The sequence below is a fragment of the Porites lutea genome, chromosome 13 (genome assembly GCF_958299795.1).
Source record: "Porites lutea chromosome 13, jaPorLute2.1, whole genome shotgun sequence".
NCBI lineage: Eukaryota > Metazoa > Cnidaria > Anthozoa > Scleractinia > Poritidae > Porites > Porites lutea.
In genome coordinates, this window is record NC_133213.1 from 16,399,283 (window position 1) to 16,414,636 (window position 15,354).

At 38.6% G+C, this 15,354-nt stretch overlaps 3 protein-coding genes across 3 annotated transcripts in view; 1 reads left to right on the plus strand and 2 right to left on the minus strand.

Annotated features, from left to right (window-relative positions):
• Positions 1 to 15,354, minus strand: part of LOC140922660 (carbonic anhydrase-like) — a 99,537-nt gene that overhangs the window by 83,780 nt on the left and 403 nt on the right. The gene's annotated exons all lie outside the window — the stretch shown is intronic.
• Positions 1 to 15,354, plus strand: part of LOC140922661 (cilia- and flagella-associated protein 54-like) — a 94,820-nt gene that overhangs the window by 66,492 nt on the left and 12,974 nt on the right. The gene's annotated exons all lie outside the window — the stretch shown is intronic.
• LOC140923498 (carbonic anhydrase-like) lies at positions 8,225 to 14,430 on the minus strand. The gene is made up of 6 exons (XM_073373582.1): positions 14,382 to 14,430; positions 13,955 to 14,283; positions 12,782 to 12,841; positions 12,214 to 12,280; positions 9,644 to 10,047; positions 8,225 to 8,356 (listed from the first exon to the last, which is right to left on the minus strand). Exons 1-6 carry the CDS (start codon positions 14,428 to 14,430, stop codon positions 8,234 to 8,236), a joined length of 1,032 nt encoding a protein of 343 aa, XP_073229683.1. The 3' UTR covers positions 8,225 to 8,233.

Sequence of the window (15,354 nt, forward strand, 5' to 3'; positions counted from 1 at the left end):
TTACGAGCAGTTTGCTTTGTCCCTGTGGAAAGAAAGCCCTTAAATTTTCCCTAAATTCAACCCCCTCAAAAAGGACACCCCGTTCGTATAGACACTCAGTCTTTCTATGTCCCCTGAGTGTTCAGAGTATACGTATTAACGGGGTTTGACTAAACAAATGTTACAGTGCCTGCTTATGTTTACCATTATAATTAGTGCTAACGTTTTCTTCATCTGTTTCATTACACATAGAGTTGATACTAATCGTTCTTTGTGACAGAGTAAACGGTGCGGTCATTCAGTGGTTGCACTGGTCTGTAGTTGTCGCACACGTAAGGAGGATTTCTACCATGTTCACCCTTAAGTTTCCTGAACTTCTTTAGCTGAAACACACAAAAAAAAGGCAAGTAAGGAAACTTACGACCCATCATCTGGTTTATTGTGCAGTCATACTTTGGTACTCTTTTGCGTTACGCGTTATCAGTGACATTCTGTGGAACAGTTGTTATGAAAGTTATGGACCAAAAGACACTCGTTAAGCGCAGATGAAGTTATAAGGTGCGTAGAGCAGTGTATATTTTAACACTAAGTGAGTTTGCCAAGACACGAGTTCACAAATCTTTGATTGGAAACCTTCAGTTGAACCTTGCCAGACATTCTTTCTCTGTCTTTGACCGGAATAAGACTCGGCCCAAAACAAGCAAGACGAGTGAATGATTCAACGGCCAGCTTATCATTTACAGGACGATGGAAAATTACAGAAATTCGTCTACCATCAAATTCTGTGCTGACTTATTCCCTGCTCACAGATGTCCTTCCGCTATAAAGTTTTTAAAAATAAGACTAAAATGCGCGAGCGTGAATTGATCAAACGTCGTTTTAACTTCAAAGGCTTACTTTCCGGCAAATGAAATGAACTAAATGCAAAAAGTGAAATAGAAATAGCGAAAAATTCAACTTCTAATTAAATCTTTTCTTATGGTTTAGAATAAACTGTTCTCGAGACTGAGAATGTTTTGATCAAAGCTGTGTAAATCGAACCGAAACTGTGCATGGAATCTTGGGGTTATTTCCTGTATTTATCTCACCTGTTGTATGGAATATGTGTGAATATCTTCATTATGCATCGGTATATTTCAAAGAGCTACACAAGGAGCAAGAATACTATATACAGAGCGGGGGCAGCTGTAGTGTCAACCATTACAATTATAAATAGTTCATGTATAACACTCCAATTTGCCTCTAATACTTGAAGGGTTTTGGGTTTCTCACGAGTATAGAAGGACATTAACGGAAGTGATGATTATCTCCACCGCTTTATACCAACCATCTCCTTGCGTCTCTGCATAGCCCCATTCTTCGGGTGTAGCTGAAAAGAGGTACAAATTAAAAACTTCTTTGTTAACCTACTAACGTTTAATCCGATATAATACATTAAAAAGAAACTCGTCGGGAAATATTGTACGACGTCGTTAAATACAGTATTACCTTAAAGTAAAAAAAAAAAAAATAAAGGGGACCTTACTTAACTTTGGTTCAAATGCTCGGGAATACGTCATCGCCCGCTAACTATTCACCGCTCAGACTTACAACTACACGGAAAGGAAAAAAGCCGTAACAAGGATTTGACGTTACACTCGAGAACCGAACCCGGACCTCTCGCAGAGGACGCCACGCTCTAACACAGTGTGATAATCCTTGCTTCTTTACTACGTGACTTTAAGAAACCAACTGCCACGAATGTGATTTTGTAAACAAACTCTATTAACGGTGAAATTCATATGATTATAAGCAAAGCACTCGTCTGAAGTAATCGCCTATTATAGGATGGTACTTAAATTTCCCTACCACTGGCCCTATAATTATATCGGTCTTGCATCCTTTAATAAGTATTTCGAACTAATTAGTTATATAGTGATTAACTATTTTCATTTTTAAAACAGCATTTCAAACTTAAATCATGCTAGAATATTATATTTAGTATATTTTTCAGGGCAACTTATATTGGCACTCTGTAGGACACCTTCTTAATAATACTAGAATCAATATAATCAATCGCAGCAAACTGTAAGGAACAAATATTGTGGTTGTAAGTTGTTGTTGTCAGTGTCTTGTATCTTCTAAATCAGTTAATTAGATACTCACATTCCGCGCTCAAGACCACACCAAAGGAAGTGAACAACAGGAAAAACTTCATCTCTCTTAAATGATGCCTTCAATTACCAGGTTTCCTGAAATTCGATCATAAAAACAGAAAAAAAAAGCAGAAAAAAGGTAACAATACAATGTTGGCAAAAAAGAGGTTAAGTCGTACTGAAACAGGTCAATGTGGATACAAAATAATGCAGTGGAACACCGTTCATGAAAATACCGTTTGACCAAGGAAACAGATATGCGCAATAGCGTCGTGGACGTTAGGTCTATTTAAAGTGATCCAGCAAGATGACCAACATTTATCCAACATTGCCAAATTAAATGTATCATGTTGAATGCATTGAACACTGTGTGACCTGTGTTGGCTGCGATGTTTTGTCAGCTCGGCTTTTGAGTTGAAACTTTTGGAAACATTCATGTGGTTTCAACGTCGGTCCAAAATCATCATATATATATTGTTAATGGTGTTTGGACCCACATATCGGATTCCTTTGAAGGGGCTTTGAGTTTTGTAACAAAATGTTTCTTTTGGTCGCATTTGATGCCCACTAGGCGCTGTTCCAGTTCGTCAGTTCGTAGCGTAAGGAATGTTTTGTTGTCTTGGTTAAGTGGTTTCCATATTCATGATAATCATGTACCCTAAAATTCTTGAATGAGGCAATTTGTCTTGATGTCCGCAGAAACAAAAAAATGTATATGTAACAACGCGAAAAGTTGCAAATATATCACTCTGAATGCAAAGCTCGATCTCAATTAAGTTTACCGCTTTGAGAAATTTTTCTTGATTTTATGATTCCACATCACATTGTCTCAAATAAACTATGTAAAAATGTTAATTCTTAAATAAGATCTGAATACCAAATGTATTTTAATTGAATGGTCATTAAGCCATGTACAGTGGTTTGAGCCTGATGATGAAGGAAACCGGGAAAATTAATAGAGAGGGTGTTTGGTATCATAAAACGGTTAATGTACTTTTCAAAGATTGTAAACTTGAGTGCAATCGTTTTTGCAGCCGCTCTGAAGACAAGAAATCCTGAACTGATAGCTGGGACCTATGTGCTAGAAGAGGTGTAATTCACATGGGCGATGTTTCAAATGCTGTCTTCGTGGCGACTAACGTGATGCCGGCAGAGGATGAGAGAAATTGACCCTTGACTCCTAGTAGTAGTGTTCATGTTCAAAGTGCAAATTCATGAAAACGTTCTAACTTTCCTTCGACTTTTTTCAATCCGAGAAGGTAAATAGTCACTATGCAAATGTATCAGAAAAGGTGTGATTTTAGTGAATGGTAATGTCAAAAGATTTTGTACGCCGACTCAGTGCATAAGTTGGAATGGCATGAGATTTTACCAGAAAACTCGACTAAGAGCGAAGATGACAATGTACTAGTTTAGTATCAAAGAAAGTAAGTACATACCAAAAGCTGCTTAGCTATGTAAACGTAGACTTGACAGAAGTGTCGCACCCAGTGGCTTGAGCCTCCTGCTTATGAGATGGTTACTTAAAGACTGATCAGGCTATCGGGCAAGCACTGAAATAAATAAGTCTCCTCTGATTTAAAGGTGTGATTTTAGTGAATGGTAATGTCAAAGGATTTTGTACGCCGACTCAGTGCAAAAGTTGGAATGGCATGAGATTTTACCAGAAAACTCGACTAAGAGCGAAGGTGACAATGTACTAGTTTAGTATCAAAGAAAGTAAGTACATACCAAAAGCTGCTATGTAAACGTAGACTTGACAGAAGTGTCGCACCCAGTGGCTTGAGCCTCCTGCCTATGAGATGGTTACTTAAAGACTGATCAGGTTATCGGGCAAGCACTGAAATAAATAAGTCTCCTCTGATTGACAAATGAGTAAACACTTAAGAACAGAATCCTGGCGATGTATGTGTCTCAGCTTTCAACCTTGGCTTTAAATATCTTAATTAGGATGGAGAGAGGCAATCACCGACATAGAGTCTATATAGGAAGTAGGAGGGTGTTGATGCTGAAGTGTTATAGGGGCTTAGGTAAAGCCACTGGAAAATGATTACATATATTTTAGTGAAATATATACGGAAGACATTCGGCTTCCCTATGTCGTAATATACTTGAAGTCCTTCATATAAAAGCTCTCCTACCGACTCAAGGTCGTTCATTTCAAAGACCTGTCTTTCTTACATGTGCAAAAAAGTAAAATGAGTTTGACTGTTTTATGGACCACAAAACTAGTCCCCCGTTGGTCATTGTGTAACCAAAAAAAAGAATAGGCAGTAAGGCAATATGAGCCAAGTTGCATCACGTTCGCAAACGTTTTTTTGTGAATTTTTTAACCCAGGGTTATCGTCATGAATGCGGCAGATACAGCCAAAAGTGGATAATATTATGTGAGGAGTAATATTTGTTGCTAATGTTCTAGCAAACCAAAAATAAAACTGTCACTCTGTAGCTTAGGGTAAAAGTCTGCTAGGAAAACAAAACGCCAGACTTAAAGTCAATGAAATATCTGCTTATGTTACATTTTCAACGACATTTTAATAATCCGAAATAAACTTTGGGACCACTGTATGATGCTTTTAGGTCATCTTTGTAGATTATTTCTCTGCAACAGCAAGGTTATCTGCTAGCAGATAACTAACTAATCTGTAGGTTGCGCTGATTTCCAAATGAGCTGTATAGTTACGCTCTTAGCCAATGAGAAGACAGATAGTGTGAATACAACGTTTAATAATTAGTTGTTGTCTGTGCGTTATTATACTACATTTTAGGACACCCACTCTAGTCTAAATTCAGGTTAATTCCTCTAAAGCACAGAAATTTTAACTTCACACAATTTCCTACACTGCCGCACATATTGACACAGTTTGTCATGTGTGTATTATCCGATATATATCTTGAAGTATAATATTTGATTAACTCGGTTCGGCCTCGCGGTTCAACCAGAAAGCACCGGTGTTTGTATGGCAGAAAAAAAAACAATAAACACTCCAGCTCCAGTTGGAAATATTACTTTAAAATGTATAAAAAAAAAAAGGAGAAAAAAATGAATGGAACTTTTTTATGGTTCCGACATTGCATAACCACCGACGACAATAAAGTAGGTTGTAGTGAAATCTCACGAAAAGGTTCTCGGCCGTATTCTTATCAATTCTTTTTTGAAAAGGCTTCAAACCGACAGGTAATATAAATTTTGTAATTCGTATTAAGCTACAATCAAAGGTCGCCCAACAAACTAAAACATATGCGTGGTTACGTAATAGCGCTACTTTAAACTGTAGCTTATAACCCCTGGGCTAATACGTCTTCACAAGGGGTTTTAAGTGGACTTATAAACGGAGCGGCTTATATCCGAGGGGGCCGGGCTTATTTCCGGAAAAGAAAAAGTGCTTCGAAACAAGCGAGAGTAGTGCTGGTCAAAGTACTTTTTGTGTTAACTGGTTTTTAATCAAGCTTCAAAACTTGATATCAAATCGAATCATTTCAAAAGATTTTTGAGGGGGATTATATCCGGGTGGTGTGCTTATAATCGGAAGTCACGATTTTTTACGGTAGATGGCGGGTTTATAATTGGGAGGTAGAGCTTATAAGTGGGGGGCTTACAAGCGGGCGGCAGTTTACGGTTTGCATTTTCTATTTTGCTCTGTACTGTTGGTACAGCTATAGACTATGATTACAAGTGTCTTGTGTGTACTCTATGTTTATAGTTCTAGCATACAAATTACTTCACGGCTTTGTTGATTTTAAGTCCTCGCTTAATCTGCGAATACCCTGATAATGAAGTGATGTCTCGATCTGTGGCGTCAATTAATCTGAACCGGTGCTAACTATGTAGCTTAGTTATGCAGAGAGCCCTAAGAACCGCTAAAAACACAGAGAATCCCAAAACGGTAAACTGCTCCTTGCGGCAAGGCGAGGAAGAAGTAAACAAAAGAATAAAACAAAAATGTACATTTTTTTTTTTTTTAACAAATTTGCTAAACATTTGATAAAAATATATATATCGCCTTGACGTAAGGATCAGTTTGCCGTTTTATGATGTTCCGCAAGTTATTGCTGTACTGATCCAGGCCTATAACTGGGAGATACGGCACCACTCAATAGTTTCTCACTATGGACTTGCTGATATTTTATATTTTGGTAAAAACGCAGAGGCCCGGGTTGCATATGGATGCATTGAAAAGTGTTTGAGTTAGAAATGATTATGATAGTCCACTTTTGATGCATTGATAATAAAGTTCATAATTGGTTCTGAGTCTTATGGGAACAAAACAAAAGAAATGTATTATTCATCGGAGCTGAGCCCCTTGTAAAATGATACTTACTTCGTCTGCGCATGCGCACTAAGCAATTTTGGGATTTTTTATTCTCGCTTTAGGACGATGCTCTCTCAAATAACTCTAGTAATGTCATTTTTAATCGTCAACATAACGGAAACTAGAGCATTAAGGCCTGTTTAGCGTGCTTGTATGTTTTATTTTTTTAAATGTATAGGTGTATGCAGTAACAGTCTAGAGAACTGTTTCATTCAAACTTCGTTTTATTCCCGTGCATAAGTACGCATGATTTAAAAAAAACAAAGGGGCAAATTCCCCGGAAACTATTATTGGGGAAACAAAACATACAAGCTAAAGAGGTCCGTTATAAAATAAGACGAGGTTAAGTTAAGCATTCGTCGGAGGGATGGGTACAAGTTACGAAACTCACTTAGACGTCAATGCAACAAATAAGTATGCAACCTCTATGTAGGTTTGTTTTTAAACCACCGTCAAAGCCCGATCTGTAATACAAACCCCTGGTCGAGAACGGAGTTGAGCCAAGATATTTAGTCGGCATAAATTACGATGTCTAGAAAACCGACTTCATTAACTTTTCCACCAACAGTTTATTGACTGAACAAACAAAATAAATCAGTGCCAAATAAAATTAGAATCAATCGCGTTTAAAAGCGATATCGTCGCCTGTGTATTAAGCAATTGAGGAACACCCAACGACCGTTGTCTGTAATCAGCCAAGAATAACTACTCCATATATTTGAGGTTTTGGAAAACTAGGTTTTCGCCTGTACTTCCTATAGATTCGGCCATTTTTCGTATGAAATGATGACCTCCCACAATTTCGGTTTCAAAACTGAGTGTGACGTAAATTGGTATCAGAAAGATTTCACTGTATCACTTTTTTAAGGTTTAGTCGTAAGGAAAACCTCTTCAGGAATCCAAGATTAAAACATTAAGGGTAAACCTAGTAAATTAGACAAGGCGGCGTAAAAGCTTACCATCTGATGACCGAAAAGATAAATAAAAAGTTTTAGCGCTTAGGCGCCGTTTATATGGAGAAAAGGTGTCTCAGGTGGCAAGGGTCACTTGCCTACCCGACTGGCGAGCTACCCTAACGGACGAGCCAACTAACTTTTCATATATCTCATTACAAAACGTGGCGAACCACTTTACATGTTTCGGCTAGAAGGGATGGATCCACCTACCTGGGCCAACATTATTTGACTGATGGTAGTAGGATCAACCTCTAAGCCGGGCTAACGTTTCTCTATGTATACTAAATACTTCGGCTTGCCTTCCCGGGTCAACTCGGTCTTAACGAGACAATCACAGCATGTGGGAGCGTTGTTAGTTCGGACAAAGGGATCAACTTCCTATTACGCATATAAACGTTCGCTAAAATTGATTCGGCTGGGAGAGTGACCCTAGGTTGCCTGGGAAATGAGGATCTTAGAATGCATTTTCCGAACATTAAAAACGCTCCAACAGGCTATTCATAGAATCAATTTGGTAAAGCGGTCGTTGGCTGCTCCTGGCAATTTGTTGTTTCCTTTTAGTATAATCTCTAAAAAATGTCTCTTAGGGTTGCTTTTAGATACAGTTAAACCCCGCTTTACGGACACCTCATTATTACGGACAGTTTTCTTTGTCCCTGGGGAAAGAAAGCCCCTAGCTTTAATTTCCCTAAATTCAACCTGCTTAATACGAACATCCCGTTAGTATAGCTGGTCTATCTGTGCCCTCTCAGTGTCTGTATTAACGGGGTTTGACTGAGCAAATGTTACAGTGCCTGTTTATGTTTACCATTATAATTACTGCTGGCATTTCTTCATCTGTGAGTTGATACTAATCGTTATTTGTGACGGAGTAAACAGTGCGGTCATTCAGTGGTTGGACTGGTCTGTAGTTGTCGCACATCAGAGGAGGATTCCTACCATGTTCACCCTTAAGTTTCCTGAACTTGTTAAGCTGAAACACACAAAAAAATATGTCAATTAAGGAAACTTAAGACCCATCATCTGGTTTAAGGTATTTCGATAGAGTTTTTGAGAGACCATACCAATGTTTTTCAATCACCTTTTAAACCTCATTACATAATCTTCATGATGTATATAACAATGTCTGAAACTTTCATTAAGATTGATTCACTGCAACACCTTGAAATTTTAAGAGAATCCTAGCCTAGGAACCGGCACATGGGTCCTCTACCAGGGAATGCGGGTATTAAATGCGATAGCCAAATCCTATCGCGTACTCTCCCTTTTAAATGCCGTCTAAGTCAGACTTAATCAACTACCATCCAGCTGGGGTAAAACTCAGCCCTTCCTGTTTACGCCATTGAGGTTACAGTGGACTGTTCAAAGTCCCCTATTTTTTTCGTAAGATCGTCAGATTTATAGCATGGTCAGCAAGTACCGCAACTACAAGCCATCTTGATGTCACTGCTGGCGTCGGGGTTTATATAGATTTGATACTCATTCCCAGGCTGACGCCAAATATTAGAAACTAAGATGAATGCCTATAAAGCAAAGTGCTCGATCTCAACGATCTCACCGAAAAATAGGGGACCTTGAACAGTCTGGGTCATCGTCTGGGAATTGCCCCTGTGGCAGCCTGCTTAGGAGACCTAATTTAACCTCGGTTAGTAACGTCTACCAAGCAGCGCCGATTTCCTTGTTCTGAGCCCCCAACGGACTCAAAGAATTACTGGAAATACGTTTCGAATTTCCTTTCATGCTGATCGGAAAACTGACAATGGCTTTTTCAAGAGGCCAATCATGGCACGTACTCAAATCCTGGTACAAAGGTGGGGGCCCAGAACAAGGATTTCCGCGCTGTTTCGCAGACAGACTTAACCAGAGTTTAGTTTCGTCTGTGGCGCAGGGTACCCCTGTGGTCCCCCTCAAATTTTCGAGGTACCTCATTGAACTCTGCCCTTAACGATGTCCTGACTTAAGACTCTCGAAATGACCACATCCGATCGCGAATGGCTCTCTCGTCCCGACCTCCTCCTGATACCGGTAAAACGCGCTTCGACGACACAATTGCAACCCCATCCCGTTTCCAACGTAAGTCCGGCAGATCTCTTTTCATTCAATAAAACGAAGACTGGTCATGCTATTCTGACATCGACGGTCTTAACCAGATGTAGTCCCGTATCTTAGTTTACCTGTAGAGTGTCCACTCTTAATTGTAAACTAAAAGCTCTCTTTAGACCATGTCAGTTATTTAAGTTAGTGCATGAGCATTACATACCTGCCTGGTAGAGGCCAGGAGATAATCTTTCACAACTATCCAGTGTACTGTTTCAAGGCAAGGAGGCGTAGTGAGGGAACCCTCGTAACTGTAGTAACATTCTAAAGTCAAACTTTTGGAGTCCTTTTTGTTATTATTATTGCCATTGCCATTACCACCATTGCCATTGCCTCCATTGCCATTACCATTACCGTTACCACCATTTCCATTGCCATTACCATTACCATTGCCATTACCATTACCATTACCATTACCATTGCCATTGCCGTTACCATTACCGCCATTACCATTACCATTACCATTACCACCATTGCCATTACCATTGCCGTTACCGTTTGGACAATGTTGGGGAATCAGATCCATAAGATAAATTCCATCCTTCTTGTCCACAGTATGAATATTATCTGTAAAATAAGGTGACATTGAATTGTTTCCTTAAGCGTTCAAACAGCTGAGCCGAGCATCTTTCATCTAGTGAAAGATCTGACCCAGGAGCACTCTGGCGGATACATGATCGACATCAACGGGAGTGATATTGGTTTCGCGCAAGGAATCATGGGAAAGGCGGAGAGAAAAATGCCCACCCTCCCCAGGGGCCTTTTGAGCAAAACACTTAACGTTCCCATGGTGAACACTTGAGTCGCCTGGGAACGAGGCATAGATCTGACGTGTTCTCAAGTTTTGCTTAAAAGTTCTTTTGGCAAATTTGAGCTCTTCAAAGTAACCCAAAAAGTAGCTCAATAATTTTCATTTGTTATTTCACTTTTTGTACTTAATAATTATTTTTATTGTCCTTTTTTGGTCATTCTTTAACGTGGTAAAATAACAATAACCAAAATTGTGCCTAAAATTAAAATTATATCGTGTAAGTAACGGAGGCAACGACATTCTCCATTACTGAGCTGTGACATCAGCATTAAACCCTTTAAATCCCAAGATAAACCAACATCATCTTTGTACTAGTAACAAAACAAACAACAGGAAAGGTCATGAGAATCACTGAACGAAAAATTAGATTTACACATCCATGTATTTGCTCGCGACAAATAAAAATAAAGCGCAAAAAAGTGCAAACTAGGAGTAAGTCAAAGGCAAAGATCTGGTAAATACCGCATTTGCACCCCAGTTTACATAGCTTGTAAATTCAAGGGCAAATGCCGTATTTACCATCTTTGCCCTTGATTTGACTGTAGTTTGCACTTTTTGCACCCTATTTGCACGGAGTAAATTTGGTGTAAATCGAATTCTTGGGGTTCAGTGAAAATGAATGCTAAACAGAGAGTGCGTTGATCTTTTATCAAATCTCTCGATCTATTCTTTAAAGAAATGCATGAAGATCGGTCTGGAGAATTTTTACGTGGATATTGAAGCTTAAAGGATAAAATGATTGCTGATAAACTTTGCAAGTGTAGGAAGAAGGGGGCGCGCGGGCGTTGCTGATTGCCAATCACGGCGGGGCCAAACCATCCCACAAAGGGCTTATTAAGGCTAAATTTACTTATTTTTTACATTTCTTTTTATTTCTCGACCAAACTTTCCAGATAGACTACGATTGCTGACCAAATGATATTCAGTTTTTGTTTGACGCAAAATGTTAAATTGTGACGTCACAAAGGCTGACGTCACCAAAATGGGTTAAATGCAGTTTATAATTTCAAAGTCAAACTTATATCATTTGAAAGGGCTTTAGAAGAGGAGTAAAACAGTGAAAACCGCTTCTGGCTACGACACGTACAACCCGAGTTATAAGACTTCAAAGAAATTTGATTTCACCCCCCGGAACCATGCTTTTATGATCCCTCTGATATTTTCTCACAGTTTTTGGCAAAATAAGCTGATTTCCGGTGACACATACCTTTTATAGTTGGCCAAAATCGTACCATTTTAGATTTTTGTTTTTTGACTCCAAAACACTAATTTACGCAAACCAAAAAGTTCATCACGTGACATTTTATGACGTCACAAAACTGTTTTCCGGGTTTTTGCGAAGTTAGGAATTTCTTTTTTCAAATTTTTCTTTTTCCTTTAGCTTTCGACAGTAAAGATGTGATATGGGTAACTTAAACAGCAAGGGTGACACGACAATAAAACTCTAAAATTAAGACTTATTTTAAAAGGGGGGTACCCCGTTTTTGTGCTCCTAATTTATCCAAATTCAAAATGTCATATCTCAGCTCATATTTGACATGCTGAAAAAATTTTCAGCTTTCAACTTCCCTTGAATAGTTCTTTCAAAAACGATATAAAAATTTGGGAGATTCAAAAGTTTAAAATTTACGTATGAATGACGTCAGCAAATATGACGTAATAATTTTACATTTGGTGTCATCCTATGAGCAATTTTGATTTGCCTGATGTTTCGTATTTTCAGGCCAAGTTTGGTTGGGAAAGAGTGAAAGCAAGCAAAGTTATTTTAAATTATTCGAAATTGTCACGTTTTGATAAGCCATTTTAGGGTGGTTTGGCCCCACCGTGAATAAACGGAGAATAAATGCGAGAAGGGGACTCATGAGGATTTGCTCACATGTTCTTCGTGTTTGAACTTTTTATAAGTATTCTAATATACCTACCAACGTCGAGGATGTATTTCATCAGGTTTGCTAACTTTCCAAAAATTTTGTTTCCTTTGGAGGGTGCCTGTAAATAATTCAATAGATCGAACTTCCTGTGATTTGCAACATTTTGTTTATCGCCCTTCTACTTCTACACTTTTCCTAGATGCATCCAAGGATGCTAAAATATTTTTCGTTAGTGCCAATTATTGTCTTTTTAAACAATTAACTATCCCTTTTCCCTGAGATCAATTTTTAGCGGAAGGCATATTCGGTGAAAAGACCTGGAGCTAGAAAGTTTCTGTACCCACTACATTTTTTTTATTTATAAGGACACAATAAAGGTATTTTTGCATAAATTGAAAAACCGCAATTTTAATTTTTAACCAGGAAGTGTTGGGCTTCATTTTTTCTGTAGGGTCATATAAACCACATTTTCTTCTAAAAAAAATTTGGTTTCTTGAATCAATTTTTCTTTTGACGCTGAATTATTCGACTAAATGAAGGCGAAACTGCGTTAGATTTGTTCACACTTACTTGTTATTACTAGGGATTAAGGAAAGGTAGCCAGAGAAGTGGGTTGTACCTTAATCCAATGGGCTACGACTGCAAGCTCTTCTCCAGGACCATCAAATACCATATGAAGCTGGGGAAAAGAGCAAAAGCTCACCGTTATCGTAGTTTACGATGATTTTACTCCAGTAAGGGCACGCGTATATCACGTGTGTGTAGAGACTACGAGGAATGCCATTCAAACTATATTGAACTGACCTCTGGAAGGTCGTGCTCCACTCATACTTTCGCATCCCAGCATGTCACCCATTGCGAAGATAATATCTTGCAAACAAAAACTACCGTAGCTCATCTGGCCGATCACATTGCAGATGTAGACATGCTTACTGGCCAATCAGAAGTGGAAGCAAAAGCACGTGTTCGGCGCCAGGCAAGATAAAACCTTTCTGAGGTCTAAATCACAAGACAACTGGTTTTTGCATCGCGTCTAGATAAGTTTGTGCCGCCCGACAGGGTATGGTTTTTGGGATTCTCGAATCTTAAAAAGGGTATCATTTTTGGCCGTCTTTGGTATTGTGTTCCTCGAGTGAACCTTAGGTAGTGTACCTAAATTGTGTCAGTTAAAATTCAAGTGCGTAACTGCCCAGCACGAGAAATATAATAAATTATCTCCGTTAAAACTGGACGATCCCTTTGAGTATTATGAGAACGATTTAATATCTATAGGTTACGTGTGTTGTTTTCAAATTCTTTGGTTTTGTTTTCTCTTGCATTCACTACCCATTCATTACCGTTTTTGGGTTTGAGCCTTCAATAGCGTATAAACGTTTGTTTGTCGTATCCTTAAGTAAGGTAAGGGTTTAAGACCTTGGGCGGCACACCTATCCAAAATTTATGGGAGTGCATGGTAGCCGGAAGAAATTATGAGAAAAATACGCTTTTAATCACCATTTTTTAACAATTAGCTAGATGGAACGCCCAATTGAGAGACTGAATCCTAAGGAAATGCCTGTCTTCGAACTTCGTTATTGATTTTCAGTATAATTGCAGTAGAAAAGTGGAGCTAATGACTTCGCTGAGCTCTTAATGTTGGAAAGGTAGGCTATCGTGTCCTGGGCGATTGTTTTGACCAGCGGATTTGTGCCCCTCACAGATCGTCCAGGGCATAGCTACAAGAAAACTGAAATTTTACCGCCACTAGAGGTATACAAAGAAAGGTTTCAAGTGGTTTTTGTTATATACTTACCTGACCAGAAAATCTTTTTCCATCAAGGGTGTGCTCAGATCCGCGATCATTTGCACAGCCAAAATGAACATGAAACTGGAACAATTCGAAAGTTTTATCTCCTAGGGGACCCCCAGTTAGTGAAGCTCCATTGGAATCAGCAATTGTAAGTTTTGGTGAATGTCCAGTATTTTCAAGCTTTCCAGTCACCAGCCCCCTTGCGTTGTCGAAAGTGATTTTTAGAGGACTGTCACTCTCCTTCACGGTCTCACTTTTAACGATGTCAATTGGGGATTGGTGTGAATGACCACAGTCGTCAAATTTATCTTTCCAGTCTGCTGGGCCTGGCACTGTAATTAATTAGGAAACAAATTAGGAAACAAGCTTTTAAACGAATTATGCCATCGCAATTGAGTCCTTTCTGTTTGCCAAAAAATTCGATTCTCACTATGAAACATAACTTTAGCAAAGACATCATGCCTATAAGCCAAATTCATCACTTTATGATGACGATCAGAAATGTCTCCTGGCGCGAGCATTAACACTGAAACTCACAAACAAAAATAGTCAGCTTTAAACAATGTTGGGCAAAACAGTTTTGAAATATCGGCCCAATTGCAATCCGTTTTAATCGTCTTCAATTTTATCCGCCCATCCGTCCCTTGTTACATTTTTTTAAGTGGTAGTAAAATGTTCCCTCCACTCATCTTACGTCTATTGAAGTGTTCCTTTGGTTATTCGTGTTGGCCGGGGTGGGAGTTGCGATCAATTATGACAAGATTGGATAAGTTCATGACTCTTGTTTCTTTTCTCACAACAAGGTTTTCGATGGATTGTTAGTGAAGTACTCTCGCTGATCATTATAGCAGCTGGCAACTCAATTAAGAAATAAGACCTGGAAGAAAATAAAATCAGCCCTTTCTTTTGGTGAAAGCGCATGTAAGCAAGTCACGGTCTCGTTTCTTCTCGCTAGTTGAGAATCGATGGCGCAAGGCTTTCAATTTCAACCAAAGGCAAATAAAAATAACGAATTCCCATAACCAGCATTGATTTCATATAATTTCTTTCTAGAACTTGCAATAAGTTCAGACTTAAGAAATTTGTGATGGTTTCTCAAAATCTTATTTAATTAAGGGCCATAAACAAAATACGTTTTGCGTAAAAGACGAGTAGTTGATATCTTGCTTTCTTATTTTATTAATAGTTCATGTATAATATTACTAATTGTCTCTTATATGAGAAGGACTTTGGGTTTCTCTCTAGTACCGTGAAGGACATTAACTGAAGTGATTAATCATTGTTGCTTTATACCAACCATCATTTTTCGTGTCTCCATAGCCCCATTATTCGTGTGTAGCTGAAAAAAGGTACAAAAATAACATTAAAACGTGAAAGTGGGAGAATTGAATTAGTAATCACCA